Source organism: Petaurus breviceps, unplaced genomic scaffold (genome assembly GCF_028583685.1).
Source record: "Petaurus breviceps papuanus isolate PSGF00001 unplaced genomic scaffold, PetGlider_PUasm1.0 90865, whole genome shotgun sequence".
Taxonomy (NCBI): Eukaryota; Metazoa; Chordata; class Mammalia; order Diprotodontia; family Petauridae; genus Petaurus; species Petaurus breviceps.
Genome location: NW_027187367.1, coordinates 1842772 through 1860354, shown reverse-complemented (window position 1 = coordinate 1860354; position 17583 = coordinate 1842772). Strand labels below are relative to the sequence as shown.

The following is a 17583-nucleotide window of genomic DNA, read 5'->3' as shown; positions in this document are numbered from 1 at the left end:
CTGCTTGTAATATTCTCTCCTTAATCTGGGAATTCTGGAACCTGGCTATAATATTCCTAGGAGTTTTCTTTTGGGGATCTTTTTCAGGATGTGATTGGTGGATTCTTTCAACCTCTATTTTGCCCTCTAGTAATAAAACATCAAGGCAGTTTTCTTTGAGAATTTCCTGGAGGATGATTTTTAGGTTCTTACTTTGGTCATGGCTTTCAGGTAGTCCAATAATTTTTAAATTATATCTCCTGGATCTATTTTCCAGGTCAGTGGTTTTGCCCATGAGATATTTCACATTGCCTTCTATTCTTTCATTTGTTTGGATCTGTTTAACAGCATCTTGATTTCTCATAAAATCATTAGCTTCCATTTGCTCCAATCTAATTCTGAAGCAATGATTCTCCTTATTGAGCTTTTGAGATTCTTTTTCCATCTGGCAAATTCGACTTTTTAAGGCATTCTTCTCATTGCCTTTTTGAGCCTCCTTTGCCATTTGAGTCAGTCTGTTTTTTAAGGTATTATTTTCCTCAGTCAGCCTGTTGACTCTCATTTCATAATTTTCTTGCATTGTCCTCATTTCTCTTCCCAATTTTTCCTCCACTTCTCTTATCTGCTTCTTAAGGTCCTCTATGGCCTGTAACCAGCTCATTATTTTCCTTTGAAGCTTTTGGTGCAGGAGTTCTGACTTCACTGTCTTCCTCCTGTTCCGTGCTTTGCTCCTTTTTGTCCCCAAAATAGGAGTCTAATGTTGGAATCTTCTGTCTGCTTTGTTTCCTTTGCCTGGTCATGTCACTTTTTGTTGGGCTTTTTGCTACAGTAGGACTCTGGCACAAGACAGGGGAGCTTTCGTCCCAAAAGCTGGGGGTTTCTCAGCTGCCGGAGGTATTAGATGGGTGCCCTCTCTGAGGTCTCCACATGCTCTGGCAAGCTGGACACACACTCCAGGACCTCCACCCTAGACTGCAATCCAGATCCAAGCAGGTTAAAGCAAGAGCGATTACCCCTCAGACTGGTGCTTGGTCCTCCTACACTCTGCAGGCCAGGAGCTGAAGCTGCCACGTGGCACTGGCTGGCTGTGCTGGGGTCTCAGAAGCTTCTCGCCCCGGGGACGAAAGCCACGCACTCCCACTTACAGGTCCCAAAGTCCAGACTGCACTGACCTCTCACTTTGTCCTTCACATCTATGTGTTGATAAATTTGGAAACAGCCACAGCTGCTGCTGATCTGGAGTCCCTCTGGCCGTGGCTGGTCAGGCCCGCCCTAGGGCTAAAGCCTTGTCGTCGGGCTGGGCTCGGCTCCCAGAGCACTATGCTGGATTCCTGCTGGCCTGCTGGGCTGTTCTCAGTGGGAGGTTAGCTTCTCTGTGTCATTTTGTGGGTTCTACAGCTCCAGAGTTTGTTTAGAGTCCCCTTTTTACATGGATTAGGGAAGGTGGAAGCCAGAGCCGTGGGAAGGTCGTGCTTCTACTCTGCCATCTTGGCTCCACCCCCCTGTACCTGCTTTTCCATTTGGCCAATTGTATTTTTTAAGAAGTTATTTTCTTCAGTCAGTTTTTGCCTTTCCTTTTTCAAGCTATTTACTCTCTCTTGCATACTTCTTGTTTCTTTTCCCAATTTTTCTTCTACTTTTTTATTTTAGTTTTAAAATCCAAGAGCTCTTCCAGGAAGGCTTTTTATAGATATATTGACAATGTTGTCCTCTTCTCAGTTTGTGTTTTGATCTTTCTTGTCACCATAATTATGTATGGTCAGTGTTCTTTTCTGCTTTTTGCTCATTTTATTTGCTTATTTCCTGGCTTTTAAAGTTGAGCTCTCCTGCTGGTTCACAGGAGTCACTATACCAAACTTCTTGTCCTGAGGGGCAGGGGCCTGATCACTGGCTTTGTGTGCTGGGGCCTCAGATTCTGCAGTTGGAGGCTGTAGCAGTACGGCAGTTTATCTGATGCTGAGCTGGGATCCTAGTGGTTGGTGTCTGTTGTGTACTGAGGCCAGGTGGGGTTTTTCTGCATTTCCCCAGGGCTGTGCTGAAGTACATGGAAGTTTTGGTGCTGGAGGATGTCTGCCCATTTGGTGCTGGAGGATGTCTGCCCACCCAGAGAGCTGTGCTGAGTTTCGTAGTGGGGGATTTGGCTGCTAGAAGACACCTGCTTGCTTGGAGCTGCACTGAAGCATTGGGAGGTTCAGCTGCTGGAAGATGCCTGCCCACTCACCCTGAAGCACAGAGAAGTTTACCAGTGGAGGACATCTGTCTGCTTGGGGCTCTGCTGGCACGCATGGTGGTTCTGAGCTGGAGTCTGCTAGTTCCCCTAACTTTGCTAGGGCATGTGGGGGTCCTGGTGTTGATGTTCGTCTGCTCCACCACCCTGGGGCTCAGGATCTCTCCTTGGTTTGCTGAGATGGGGCTTGCTGGGGTACCTCCCATCCTGGACTGGACTCCTCTTTTTACCTAGGTGAAACAGACCTTTGTTGGTGATCCTCCAAGTTTCCCAGGCTAAAGAGACTGCTTCTCTCTGTCTTTTGGCTGGCTCCTCTGTTCCAGGATTTTCCTGGGGCAGTATATTTTGGGGGGTTTTGAAGGTCAGTAAGGGTGAATGAGAGTGATTTACTGTTTACTTTGCCATCTTAGCTTCCTGAAGTCTCATTTATTCCAGTATCTTTGCCAAGAAGATGTGACCCAAATGGGGTCTCAAAGAGATAGACACAACTGAAAAAGACTCAACAATCACATCATAGGGGATCCTTTCTCAGGTATAGGTTAGACTTGATACCTCTAAGGTTCTTAACAACTCGTGAGATTCTGTGACCCTCACAAACTGAGGCTCGTTGTCTATGGACAATACAGTTAATAAGTGACAGAGGTGGGATATGAACTTGGGTCTTTCTGGCTCCAAGTCTTCATTCTATCAACTATGCCAGGCTGCCTCTCCATCTTGAATGAATGTACTACATTATTATTATCTTTTAAAATTATTATTACATATTATCTTTTATCAAGCCTAAATTTGCAACTTCTAACCATTGCTCTTTGTTCTTCATTCTGGGACCAAAACCATGCCTAATCCCTTTCCCTGGAGTCAGGTAACTGGCATAGTTGTTACTCTTTTGGACTTGGAGACTGGATAGTTACTATTTTACTCTGGGCAAGTCCTTTACTCTCTCAGTCTTAGTTTACCCATGTATCAAATAAGGATGATAATATCACCTATTTCCTAGGGTTTATTGCAAGGATCAAATGAAATAATGCATGTAAAGTGCTCTGCAAATCTTAAAGCACCAACTAAATGCTAGCTGTTATCTTCCACATGACAGTTCTTCAGATTCTTGAAGACAACAATCATGTCTCCTCTCCCCATCCCAACCCCAGCCAGTTTCTCTAGGATGTCCAATTTTTTCAACTGATTCTCATGGCATGACCTTAAGACCATTTAACATCCTTACCCTTTGGACACTGCCCAAGCTTAAGTGAAATGCTGTATGCATAATGCTTTGCAAATTTTAAATTGCTATATCTAAAACTCAGTTATTATTATTTCTATTGAAAAGCCTGAGAAATCTGGAAAGAACTTTATGAAATAATAAAAATCATTAAAGGAAAAGTGACTAGACAAAAGGAAACCTTATTGAAGCTAGAAGGAATAACTGAAAAGTTAGGGAATTTGATTTAAATGTAAATAAATATAAATAACAAATGTAAATTGTTAACTAGGCAAGTTTAATTTGTTATGTTGCTATTTTATATTAAGTTTGAAATTCTTTTACGGGAAAAAGGAATGAACACTAATTTTGAAGTCATAGCATCTGGTTCAGTTTTTTTTTTTTTTTACTTTTTAGAGGGTAATTGGGGTTGTGACTTGCCCAAGGTCACATGGCTAGTTTTTGTGTTAAGTGTCTGAGGCCGGATTTGAACTCAGGTCCTCCTGACTCCAGGGCCGGTACTCTATTCACTACAATACCTAGCCTCCCCTGGCTCAGTTTTTAGCTCTACTTAATACCTGTGTGACCTTGGGAAAGTTTATTAAACTAAAAGGCATCTGAACTTAGAGGCAACATTGTTTACAAAAGAAAATGCTGAAATATATTTCCCTCCTTTTAATAGAGAAGCAGTGAACTGTGGGTTCTGGATGTTGTATAATAAATAATAGTAATTGTAACTGACAGTACTTTTTACCTATATTATCTCATTTGATATGTTACATATCTGGTTACTATGTCATCTGATTTGTTCTAAGTTTGCCTTTGTAACAAAGTATGCTGTTACACAGGTAGAGGAATATGGGGACATGTTTGTAGTATAAAAATAAAAGGTATAAATATAACTTTTAAAGGTAATTTAACCCTAGAAATTGCCTATAATTTTAAAGTACCAAGCTGCTTGATGTAGTTCATTTTTTTTAATTCATAAGACAAAGAAAATAGAAATAGTAGAATGAAATTTTTTTCCATGAAAAAATTACTATCTGTAATTATTTTTATTTATTTAAAGTGCATTTGTATAGATAGGAGAAAGAAAATATTCATTATCAAATGTGTTTCCTTGTAGTTTTTTGTTTAGGAATTGAATTTTGCATCCTTTTTTGTTACACTTTTGCTGCAAATCAGTTTTTTTTCTTTTTGCAAATGAAGTGTACATCTGTGGTCTTGTTTCTGCATTTTGCTGTGTCACAAATGAAGTGCATTTTGGCTGAAGGAGCAGCCATATCTTCAACCATGATTATTGCAACCCCTAGTTTGTCACTTGGACAATTTCTGGTAAACTCCTCATTCACCGTTTGTATATATTCTTGGTGGTTATGTTTGAATTACAGATTTTTAAATTTATTATCTACCTAATAATGAGGGCCATAGAAATTAAAAAAAAACATGCATAGGCCATTTTCTTCTTGCTGCTTTCACAAATACCTTGTCAGGAACATCTACCACTTTATTCTTGTAAAGTAGGATACTATTTGGCTATGGCTTTGGGTCATTCTCTGTTGGAATCTCAACATCTTAAATGGTATATTCTTATAATAGTTGAGTTAAATCTCTTACAGTGGTATGAAGTTAATGTCACTGTTAGCTTCTCTTTAGATTTCAAAACCATAGTTTCATGCAGTGGCCTTTATGTCTGAATTAGTTCTGGAACATTTCTTCACTGTTCTGATGTATGGTCTTTGCTTTGTAACTCAAGGAAAGATCAAAGGATATAAAATAATTGCCACATGTTACATTGTAGCCTTTGTCAGATAGTGCTTTCATGAGGTTAACACTACATCTGTAGGTTGATTGACATCTTTGCCTCTAGTATTGTCTTTTCTCAAGTAAAAGAATTCATAAATAATTCTTTTTGATACCTATTGCCAAACAAAATTTTAGGCCAAGTTTGGCTTGTTTGATATACATTGAATAAATTTACAATGTGCCTTTCAAGGCAGCAGTTGCTTTATCACTCATACGTGTATATAGATGATACCTTTTGATGATTTTCAGTGAAAGAATTCTACAATGAGGACACTAGCCAAAATTTGTCCTAACATAAATTTTGCTTCTTTTCCATTTTCAGGTAAAAGTGGAGTTACCTCATTATATCTAGAAATCAATTATATGGCATAGTTTCATTGAACAAGGGCACCCTCAAGAGCTATCCCACATAGTTTTTATTGGTAGATTTCCTTTTATCTGTAATGCCATGAGCAACAATAAAACCAATGAACTTTTCTAATTCTTTTACTATAATGAGCCAGTTAGCATTGCCTGCTACTCATTGGCCTTCAGCATTTATACGTTTCTGAATGTTTCTTAGTATTACCTTACTAAATAAAATCTTAAAAAGAAGAAATGAGATTGTTTTCAATGACATGGGTTGTAGAATATGGATTAGGGCCAGATTGAAGAATAATAATATTTAATTACTGCAAGTGACATCACACTGCTTGAGAAGAGCAGCAGTCCATTTCTAAGAATAAGATCAATCCAAGGACTAGCATATTCTCTCATTTTGTCTTAACAAGGCTAGATGAATGTTCCCTGGGAAGCCCTTTCGGCAGGTGAGTAGATTCCTGTGGGGCAAAGCAAGCAGTAATGGCCCAATGCTGACTTGGATCTGCAAACATAGCTTCCAACCTTAGTACCTCAGCTTCTAGTCTACTTACTATAAACCTTTGAGGTTTGGTAATATTGAACAGAGACTTACAGTACCTTTATTCCATTTATTCCTTGTTTAGATAGAGAGAAGTATACAAATTCAATACTTAGATATAGCAGTAGGTAGTATTAGATTATGCCATTTAGTAGAAAATATATTGGATTTGCAATCAGAAAACCTGTTTTTAAATCCTGGCCCTGATGCTTTATAGTAGCTTTCTGGGGCTCAGTTTCTTTACCTATGAAATAAAGACAACAAAATTTGGAGTGTGAATTTGTTGTGAGGAAAGTACTTTGTAAACTTTTTAGTATTATATAAGTTTGAGCTACTATTAAAAGAATTTATTATCATCCTTCCACTTGTTTCTCAGTATCCAAGTGAAGAAAGGCCATCATGGCTTTTGTAAGCTAACATTCAGTCACTGCATCATAGATTGACTTTCCTGGTTTCTGCTGGCATGATGTACAAGCATGCTTTGTTTTCACTTTTCTATACTTTTACCTTTCCTCTTGACCTTTTTATACATTTCTTCTCTCTATGTATTTGCTTAACTTAATCCAAAAAACATTCTCATATCTACCTTTCAAAAGGCCCTTATTCACAGATCATAACTTTTTATTCATTTGGCTGTTGTATTATAGTCCCTACTTTGCTTCCTTTCTACAAATTCAGGTTAGCTGTTTGCAGAGATTATCTTAAAGAAGTCATTTATCTAAATTCATAGAAAGGAGAGATAGCTTGTAAATTATTTAAAATTCTTTAAAAAAATCAATCACCTTTCATATTATTGCTGGACTAGTCATTTTAGCTCTGTTAATCTTGGCAGAGTTTTGTTGAATGCATGTTGTGTTGCCTCTACACTCTTGGGCTAAATCTTCCAATTTACCGCTCGGGTCTAAGTATATTATATCAATTTCAAAGGAGAGGAAATTGTGCAATGGGACAGTAATCTGGAAAGGGAAAGAATTGGTGACAACTTATGTAGTCCCTTTGAGTCCTAGGAGAATGAATTGCTTTCATTACAGAAGATTTCAAGGGAATTGATATCATTAGTAGAAAGCCATCACTGGTAGGGGTAGATGGAAAGAGATTAGCACCACATGGACAGGAATTTTGTCTGACCCATTGGAAAGCTAAGGGAGATCCTGAAACAGGTGAAATGAGAAAGGTTGTAGACCAAGGATGGGCAACCTACCATATGTGACCCTCTAGGTCTTCAGGTGTGGCCCTTTGAATGAATGCAAACTTCACAGAACAAATCCCCTTAATAAAAGGATTTGTTCTGTGAAGTTTGGATTCAAAGTGCCATACTTGAGGATCTAGAGGGACACCTGTAGCCTCAAGGCCTCAGTTTCCGAAACCACCCCTGTTGTAGACCCTAAATGAGCATTGACTGGGGTATGTATAGCCTTCCCTTCCTAGAGGCAAATAGAAGGATGTGGAAATGCTCCACCAGACTGAGCATCCTATTTTAGAATATTTCTAGCTAGGTTCTTTTCAAGTGATTGTTGCAGTTCAAATTGGGTGCTACACTACTTTTTTTTTTTTAAGCAATCGGGGTTAAGTAACTTGCTCAAGTTACACGGCCAGTTATTTCTGGGTGTGGTGCTAAGTATCTGAGCCCAGATTTGATCCCCAGGTCATCCTGACACTGGAGCCGGTGCTCTTACTCACTGTGCTACCTGGCCACCCCTACACTACTTCTTTTCTCCATGTATTTTCTCTTTTGTTTTTGACCCTTCTAGCAGTTTGTGAAAGGGGCTCTTTCTCTAACCTTTTAGCTCCAAAATTAGTTTACCTTTACTGTATGCCCTTAAGTGCTACAGAGATTGGTGATAACTATACTTTGTGCCTTTAGTGGCCCTTGCTATAGACAGAGATGCATTCTAAAGCCAAAGAGAAGCAAGCAAAGAAATGATCTAAGCTGTGGCAAATTTCCCTTGATTGAATATGGGTAAATTTATTGCCCAAACCACCAGAAATGAGAAGATACTTACATTATTCCAGGAGTCAATAACTTTTGAGGACATGGCAGTCTACTTAGCAGGAGAGGAATGTGGACAACTGGACCCCACCCAGAGGGACTGCTACCAAGATGTCCTACAGAAGAACTATGGTAATGGAATTTCTCCAGATCAAAATTTCAATTTAGAGTATTTACTCAAGTAAATAAAACACATTTGTATTTGGGTACTAGAAGGGAGGAGAATGGGGCAATGACTTTGTAAAACTTTCCTCCTCTCTTTTCCTTTCCCCCTTTCATTTTCTTTCTTTATGTCTTGTTTAGTTGGGCCAGTGACCATCACAGGCATTACTTGTGTTCAAAGGATAATAAAGCTGAAATTATCCCTTTGACCTCCACTTTACTTGCTGCTAGGGGTACTTTTTGAACCTGGGACAAAAAATAGGAAGAAGCACCCTTAGCCTTTAGTTGTTGAAGTGGGTGGGTGGGGAGAGACAAAGACTTAGGGACACTACTTTGAGGAGGGCACTGACCCCTGTGATAATCTTGTATGTATTAGACCAACATCATTTTTAATAAATTACTGTGGGTAAACCCCTGTGGTACATGGTAGGGACACAAAAACAAAATGGCCTCTACTGTTGAGTTTACATTTCTACTAAAAAGAAACAACATGGGGGGAGAGAGAGAGTATACAGATACATGAATGCGCGCACACACACACACACACACACACACACACACACACATTACATGTTATTTCTTTCTAGTGGATAGAAAACCTGTCTTGAAGCCAGAAGGATCTGGGTTCAAGTCCTGCCTTTGAAGTGTTTTGACTATCTGACTCTGGGCAAGTTGCTTAATTTCTTAGTGCTCTAGGCAGTTTTCTCACTATAAGTTGCAAAGAAGATGCCAACCTGCATTGGCAGAAAGAGTTTCTTCACCTAGGACTTTGTGCTTTCTGCAGGAGGTCATTCCCAATCCCCTAAACTGTGAATGCCTTCCACCCACCACTTACCTTCCAAATACTTTTGTATATGATTTACATGGTGTTATAAAAATGTCAGTTTTGTGAAGGCAAGGAGTGTTTATGTTTCTCTTCTTAGAAGTTTTTAGCACAGTGATTGGCACATCATAATAAATTTTTGTTGACTAATTGACTGAGTCAGCTAGAGTACTAAGGAATAGGAGCTGCCATCTCTAAGCCTTGAAGGAAATTCGATTCTGTGCATTCTAGGCATGGGGGAGGGTCAAATTCAGGGAACAGTAAATTGTGCTGAACTGTAGAGTACATGAAGGGTAGTAATGTGAAATAAGCTTGAAAAAGTGGTTTGGATCCAGAATATAAGGGTCTTGGGAGGGGGGGAGGACAATTGGGGTTAAGTGACTTGCCCAAGGTCATATGGCTAGTTTTTGTGTTAAGTGTCTGAGGCTGAATTTTAACTCAGGTCCTCCTGACTTCAGGGCTGGTGCTCTATTCACTGCACCACCTAGCTGCCCCTATGACGGTCTTTTTAACCTAGACATCCTCAAAGATTTTTTAGTAGATTTATGCTTAAACTGGAAATTGGAGGTTGGATATCTAATTAAGACATGGAAAGAGTTGAGAGGGAGTAAGAGAAGAGATAATACATGTAAGAGATTATTATGGAGTTAGAATCTACAAGACTCGTCAGCTGATTGGATATGATGAACAAGAAAGAGGCAAAGACAATGCCAAAGTGAGGAACTGGGATGATTGGAAGGATGATGCCCTTGGTAGAAGAATAGATTTAGGGGGAAAGTGAGTTGTTTTGGGGACATGTTAAGTTAAAATGCCTACAGGATATCCAGTTGGAGATGTCCAGCAGGCATTTGGTGATGTGGGACTAAAGCTCAGGAAAGAGTTTAGCATTGGATTTATAGATCTGATGTTCACGATTGAAGAAATAATTGAACAAAGGGAGCTGGTAAGATCACGAAGATCAAAGGTGAGAAGAAGGAACAGAAAAGAGTTATGAGGGATAATCAGTCATTGTCCCTCAGTCCCATGAGGGACATCAAGTCACTGTAACATAGATTGACTTTCCTGGTTTCTGAAGGATAACAATCCAACAAAAGGATACTGAGAAGAAATTGATCAAACAGGTAGGAAGAAAACTAGAAAAGAGCAATGTCACAGAGATAGTAAGTATAAAGGGAAGGATTTGAACCCAGTTGCGCTGACTCCAAATCCATTTCTTTCCACTGTACAAAGTTACCTTATAGGATACTTGTGTGCTACATGCTACATAAGAAACGATGAATATGATGAACACAGAGAAGTAGTGTCAGAATAAATCGAGGAAAGAAAACATCTAGGAGCAGGTGATCAATAGTATCAAAAGCTTCAAGAGGTAGGACCAAGAAAAAAGCCATCGGATTTAGCAGTTAAGAGATCATTAATAACTTTGTACAGTGTGAGTTTGGAAGCCATATTACAAAACTTTGAAAAAATTAGAAAGAAAGAAAATGGATAAAATGAGTGTAGATGACTTCCTAAGACTATGTGTGTGTGGGTGTGTCTGTATATGTGTGTATACACACACACACACACACACACACACACACAATATAGCATGACAGAGTAGATAGAGAGCCTACCTTGAAGCCAGAAGAATTCAGGTTCAGATCCTGCCTCTGAAATGGCTTATGTGATTCTAGCTGTTAGAATATGATAGGTTTTTTTTTTTTTTCTGAAATGAGTATTGTTGGGATCTAGGTACTACTTAGGCCATGTGTGACCAGGGGTATGGGGTGGGAGAATGCTTATTGCTCATTTCCACTTGTTCAACCCTTTCTATTACTTACCTCCTGCCCTTACTACTAAACTCTGCTTTTAAAAAATTATTGGTATCTTTTGTTTTTACATCCTACATTTCTAAACATTTTCTTCCCCTTCCAGAGAGTTATCCATACCTTCTAACAAAAAATTTTTAAAAGGGGGGAAAATTTCACCAAAATTAACCAGGATTTCATGAAAGTCTCATTAAGTGTAGTGTTCCACACCCATAATTCCTTATTTCTGTATAGAAGCAGAGTCGAGGTTCACAACATAATTTCAGTTGTTTTCTTGCTTTTCTTTTCATTTACATTATAATCATTGTATTTGTGCTTTCCTTGTACTTTTTGCTTAACTTCTAAGTTCATGTAAGTCTTCCTGTGCTTCTCTGTATTCATCATATTCATTGTTTCTTATAGCACAGGAGTATTCCACCAGGCAGTTTTGTACAGTGGAAAGAAATGACTCTGAAGTCAAAGCACCTGGGTCCAAATCCTAACTTTTATGCTTACTCTGTGACTGGGCAATTTACATAACACTTCAGTTTCCACATCTGTAAAGTTAAAGGGCTGAAGGAATTGAGTGTGAGAGAAGGTAGAAACAGCAAGATTTGGCAATGGATAGATTCTGTGGAAGGGGGGAGAATGAATAGTCAAAGGTAATGCTGAGATTACAATCCTGGGAGACTAGAATGATAGTGATGCTTTCAACAGAAATAGTAGTCTGGAAGAGATGAAGGTTTTGGGAGGAAATAATGATAATTTTGGACATGATGGGGTTTGAAATGTCTCTTTTAAGATATTCAGTTGGAAATTCTAATAGGTTGTTGCTGGTGGGGGACTGAAGCTTAGGGGAGAGACTGGGACTATAAATTATATGTGTAAAGGTTTTAGTTAGACCTGTGGGAGCTGATGGTATTACTGAGAATGAGGAGGAAGGAAAGAAAGAAGAGGGTCTAGGACAGAACCTTGGTGAATATCCACAGTTAGGAGGTGTGATATGGATGATAAGCTAACGAAGGAAATGGAAAAGGATCAGATGTCACACTGGTAGGAAGATTAGATGATTAAATGTGAGCAGTATCATCAAAACCCAGAGAGGAAAGGAAAGTGAGAAGGGGAGGGAGGGTCATCCTTGTCAAATGCTGAAAGGGATGAGAACTGAGGAAAGACCATCAAATATAGCAGTCAGTTCAGACCCACACCACCTACATTATTGCAACAGCTTCCTAATTGATCTTCCTCTGGTCTTTCAACACTATTTCATCCTACACACTGCTACTAAAGTTGTTTTCCTTAAATATAGATCTGACCACGTCATCCCCCCTACTCAGTCCACTCCATGATTCTCTGTTGCCTCAAGGATAAGATATAATATATAATATATATTTATATATAATATAAAATATAATATATAATAAAATATAAACTTCTGTTGTTGTTTTTTTAAAGCAATCGGGTTTAAGTAACTTGCTCAAGGTTACACAGCCAGTTATTTTTGGGTGTGGTGCTAAGTATCAGAGTCCAGATTTGATCCCAGGTCATCCCGACTCTGGGGCCGGTGCTCTTACTCACTGAGCCACCTAGCTGCCCCTAAACTCTTCTGTTTCAGTTTTAAAACCATTCACAGACTGACTTTAACTTATTTTTTCAACTTCATTGCTCGTTATTCTCTCCCATATACTATTCTAGTCTTCTCTAGTAAACCAGTCATCAGGGCGTCCAGGTGGCTCAATGAGTAAGAGCACTGGCCCCAGAGTCAGGATGACCTGGGATAGAATCCAGGCTCAGATACTTAGCACCACACCTAGAAATAACTGGCCATGTAACCTTGAGCAAGTTACTTGACCCCAGTTGCTTAAAAAAAAAAAAAGAAAACTAGTCATCTGTATTCATTGTTTCTTATAGAAAACTAGTCTTTTCTAATTCTTCTCACAACATGTTTCCTCCTGAGTCTGTGCATTTGCAGTGGCCATCCTCCATGCCTAGAATTTACTTACTTCCTCTTCATCTACATCTCATAGAATCTCTTTCTCTTCTTTCAAGATGGTGTTTAAGCACCACCTTCTAAGAAACAAATTTTTCCTGATCCCTTCAATTACTAGTTCCATTCTTCCCAAACTACTTTGTATTTATATTTCTTCTCTTTGTACTTATTCCATATGTATTATCTTCCTCATTAGAACATAGTAAGCTCCTTGTGAGTAGGAATTGTTTTATGCCTTGTATTTGTGCCCTAAGTGTCCTTACATAGTAGGCACTTAATAAATACTTGTTGATGGACTAGATGGCTTCTAAGTTCTCTTCCACCTTTGATCTTTAATGTTATTTCCCAGTTGATGGCCATATACTTTGTTTCTTATTCTTTGCTACTATAAAAAGTACCTCTATCAATATTTTGGTGTGTGTGAGATATTTCTTTTTGTCATTGAACTTCTTAGGGGCATATGCCTAGCAGTAGAATCTCTAGGTTAAAAGGTATAGATATTAGTCAATTTATTTAGAGTAATTGCTGTCCATACTGGTTAACCAATTCACAACTCCAAGGTTATGCTTCTTTCCCAACTCTATCTTTTGTCATCTTTCCCAATTTGTTTGGTTAAACCTCAGTTTAAAAAATGTATTTTCCTTTTTTTTTTTTTTGGAGGGGAGAAGGCAAGTCAATTAGAGTTAAGTGATTTACCAAAGGTCACACAGCTAGTTAAGTGTCAAGTGTCTAAGGCTGAATTTGAACTCAGATCCTCCTGATTCCAGGGCCAGTGCTGTATTTACTATGCCACCTAACTGCCCCCAAAATGTATTTTTCTTAATTTTAATGAATTGGAGCATTCAAAAGGATAGAGTGATCAACCTATGCTCAAAATTAGTTGTAGTAAGAGAGGGAGTTTACTTGCCAATGGGAACACAGCTTAAGTAGGCACATGACTTAGTGGTTTCAATCTCAACATAGTTGGGGGGGGGTGAGAGTTTATGGCAGTTCATCCAGGTTACTATAAGATACCCCACTTCCACTTCAAACTATGGACAGTCAGGTATTGAGGTACATCTCTTCAATAGGCTTCTTACCCTGTTCCCAAGCCTTTAGCCTCTAATCTATTACTGGTGTAATTGAGGGAGAGGCCTGCCTCCATTAAAATCTATCACTTGGTAGCAGGGTAACTTCTCATCCCTATTTAGAATTTGGGGACTGCATTGTACCCCTTCCTAGGTCCCATTCCTAGACTCAGCTTGGGTGGGAGGTATCTAAGGTGTTGGAGTATTATTTAATTGTAGAAAGAGGAGGCAGCTGGCTTAGACCTCCCTAGATCCTAATGGAGGGATGGTCCCAGTTGGAGGGATGCTTTTGGGATGCACTGTTATGAATTGGTAATACAACATGCAATTATTTTGACAGCCATTTTATCTTCCTGATTATGTCTAAGAATATATTTGCGTTCCCCAAATGTAAATCAGTTTCGTTGTAATGAAATAGCTGACAAGCATATAGGGGATTTTAGACCATGTCTTGAAAATTGCTGAAGCAAGTAATCTCAAAGTAACTGATCATACATAGAAAGTTAAAATGAGTACAATTCCCTTGGTCATTTTCTTCTTCACTAGTCATAATCTTTCCACTCAGTTTCACCAGAGTGACTTAGTTGATTTCTTCCCTGTTTCTCCAGGATTAGGGTTTCAGGAGAGAGACAGCACAGAGAGTATCTTGAAGCAAGAAGCTCCAGAAATGAAGGAACCTTCCAGTGCGTTGTTGGCAGAATCTGACGCCCAGCATCTGTTTCACAACTGGGGTAGAGCTGATGATGAGATCAAGGACACCAAATTGGAAGAAAAATTGAAGACTCCACGGATGGAAGGAAAAATGGGAAAATCCAACACCCCAACAAAGGGCCAAGGAAAATTAATTGGCCATGAGAGACCTGACACAGAGGAAAAACCCTTTAAGTGCCTGGACTGTGGAAAATGCTTTGGCCGAAGCACTCATCTCAGTCTCCATCGGAGAACCCACACTGGTGAAAAGCCCTACAAGTGTGGGGATTGTGGTCGGTGCTTCAGTGATGGTTCCGCCCTCATCCGTCATCAGCGGATCCACACAGGTGAAAGGCCCTACAAGTGTAAGGAGTGTGGAAAATGCTTTGGCCGCAGCTCCCATTTGGAGTTGCATCAGCGGATCCACCTTGGAGAGAAGCCCTACAAGTGTCCTGAGTGTGGCAAGGGGTTCCATGACAGCTCAGGTTTGGCCAGACACCAGGGCATCCATACAGGTGCCAGTCCCTACAAGTGTAGTACATGTGGCAAGAACTTTAATGACAGCTCAGCCTTCATCCGTCACCAGCGCATCCACACAGGTGAAAAACCCTATGTGTGTGTGGAGTGTGGCAAGAGTTTCAGTGACAGTTCCAATTTCCGTACACACCAGAAATCTCATTGGGAGGAAAAGCCCTTCAAGTGCACAGCTTGTGCAAAGAGTTATGTTCGTAGGTCAGACCTTGTGATACACCAGAGGACACACACTGGTGAGAAGCCTTATCAGTGCAGTGACTGTGGCAAGAGCTTCAACCAGAGGGCTGGCCTCATCATCCACCAGACCACTCACACAGGGCAGAAACCCTTCAGCTGTAGCACGTGTGGGAAGAGTTTTGGGCACCACTCATATCTCCTGAAGCACCAGAGGACTCATTTTAGAGAATTTCCAGAGAAACCCCTAGAATAAGGAGACATGCCCTTTATTCTTGCCAAATGACCGTCCTCTAAATCATCAGTAGGGAATTAAGGGTAAGAGAAGCCATTTATACACCCAACCAGGTCAACAGCATCCATGTAGGAGAGGACTAGATAGGATATGTGTGAACCACATGAGTGTTGAACTCATGACCTACACCTTACTAGCACCAGTGGGGCCCTTACATTCAGTCGATTATCTTATTTACCCCCACAACTATTAACAAGGTGGGTTTGCTCTTCTTGAGAAACTGATACCCAGAGAAGAGAAGGGACTGGCCTTAAGGGTATGATGACAGTGGAGGAGCCAAGATCAGTTTTAGGTCTGGCTTAGGAGAGTCTTGTTAACATTATCTTTATTTGTACTAGAATCCTAATCCTTTTTCTAAAAGTGCAATTTGAAAAGCATAGTACAAGTCAGGATGTATGGAGAGTTCTGTCCCACCATGATTTTCAGCTTTTTCCCTGCTTGCTAGAAGTCCTCTGAAATGTTTTAATCACTTTGGAGAAAAGTCAGAGGGCCATAAAAGCAATTAAGAGTTTTCTAATGCATGTGAAGACCTATCTCACATATATCTATGGTGCCCCTTATGCTGCATCACTCAGAATTGTTAAAATTGTTTTCTGGTTTCATGCCCTGTATCTTGTGGAACAATTTCCCCAAAGAATTCCAGGCCACTGAGGAGTATTTCTAGGTACATACTTTGTGAATTGAATATGGTTCAATCCCCTCCTTTTGTAGGTAAGGAAATAAAGAGAAGTAAATTGATTTTATGTCATACAGGAACCTGTTTGCAGACCAAGAATGTGAACCTAGATTTTGATTTTCTATCCATTGTTTTTTTCTGCCACATTTTTACAATAATCATTGCCTTGACAGTTTTTCTGTTAAAGCACCTCTATTAGAGAATGGAAACCTATGGCTTGGCAAAGAACTGGAAACTAAGGGAATGTCCATCAATTAGGGAATGGCTGAACAAATTATAGCACATGAATTCTATACTTAGCATAAGAGATGATGAAAGGAGTAGTTTTGGGGAAATCTGGGAAAATTGTTCTGAAATGATGCAGAGTAAAGTGAGAACCAAGAGAACAGTTTATATAATAACAATATTGTAAAGACAAATTTGAAAAACTCAATCAATGCAATGACCAAGCATGATTCCTGACAAAAGTTAATAAAGCTTGCTATTCCAGGAAGTGGTAATGGACTCAAACTGCAGAATGAAACATACATTTTTAGGCATGAACAACATGGGAACTCGTTTTGCTTGACTATGCATATTCCACTTTCCCCTCTCCCCACCCCTGCCCCAAAGAAAGGAAATGGTAGGTAGGAGAGAATAAATGCTTGTTAATTTTCAAAAAGAGTAAAATAAAAGTCGTTTTGTGGACTCTCTTAATTTCCTAACAAACAGATTTATCCCTTCTTTCCTGTTATTCCTCCCTAAGCTTTGCTTTGGGACCCAGTATACACTATAGCAGTAGTTCTCAAGTTTTTCCAGAAATGGTAGAACCCTTCTAGTAAAGTCTTCTAAAATTATTTTTAATGCCTATTAACAAACAGTATAAAGTTCGTTGAAGAACTTGGGATGTTTCATTCCTTATAGCACAGTGAAATAAATACAGCCCTAATAGAAATTAGTGACAATGGGGTTACCCAGGGTCAGGATTGACAAGCCCTGATTGCTGTTACGTATTTAACCACCAGTATTTGTAGCAGTGCACCACATCCTGGTAGTTTAGCCATGTAAGCACTGGAAAAGTCTAGAGAGACTTGTAGTCCAAGGTTGGGGTACCTATATACTTTAGGCCTCATAGAATCAGGATCATGGGATTTAGACCTGGAAAGAACCTTAATTCAAAATTGGGCAAAAGTATTCTACTGTGGAAAGTGGGGCTTACCATTTTAAGAACCTTAGAATTTCTAAGATCTAAAGGGGACATAGTGTTTTTCATATACCAAATCATTAGCTAACAAAACTTTTTTC

The 17583-nt window shown here is 39.5% G+C and overlaps 1 protein-coding gene across 4 annotated transcripts in view; it reads left to right on the top strand.

Moving 5' to 3' along the window:
- Positions 1 to 16995, top strand: part of LOC138149914 (zinc finger protein 436-like) — a 30367-nt gene extending 13372 nt beyond the window's left edge. For 3 of the 4 annotated variants that reach the window (XM_069073119.1, XM_069073121.1, XM_069073120.1), the window contains exons 2-3: positions 8122 to 8230; positions 14539 to 16995. In XM_069073119.1, coding sequence (XP_068929220.1) covers positions 8122 to 8230; positions 14539 to 15584 — 1155 coding nt within the window. In that variant the 3' untranslated portion in view covers positions 15585 to 16995. The remainder of the gene's footprint in view (positions 1 to 8121; positions 8231 to 14538) is intronic. The other variant, XM_069073123.1, reaches the window with a different exon arrangement.
- The last annotated feature ends 588 nt before the right edge of the window (positions 16996 to 17583 follow it).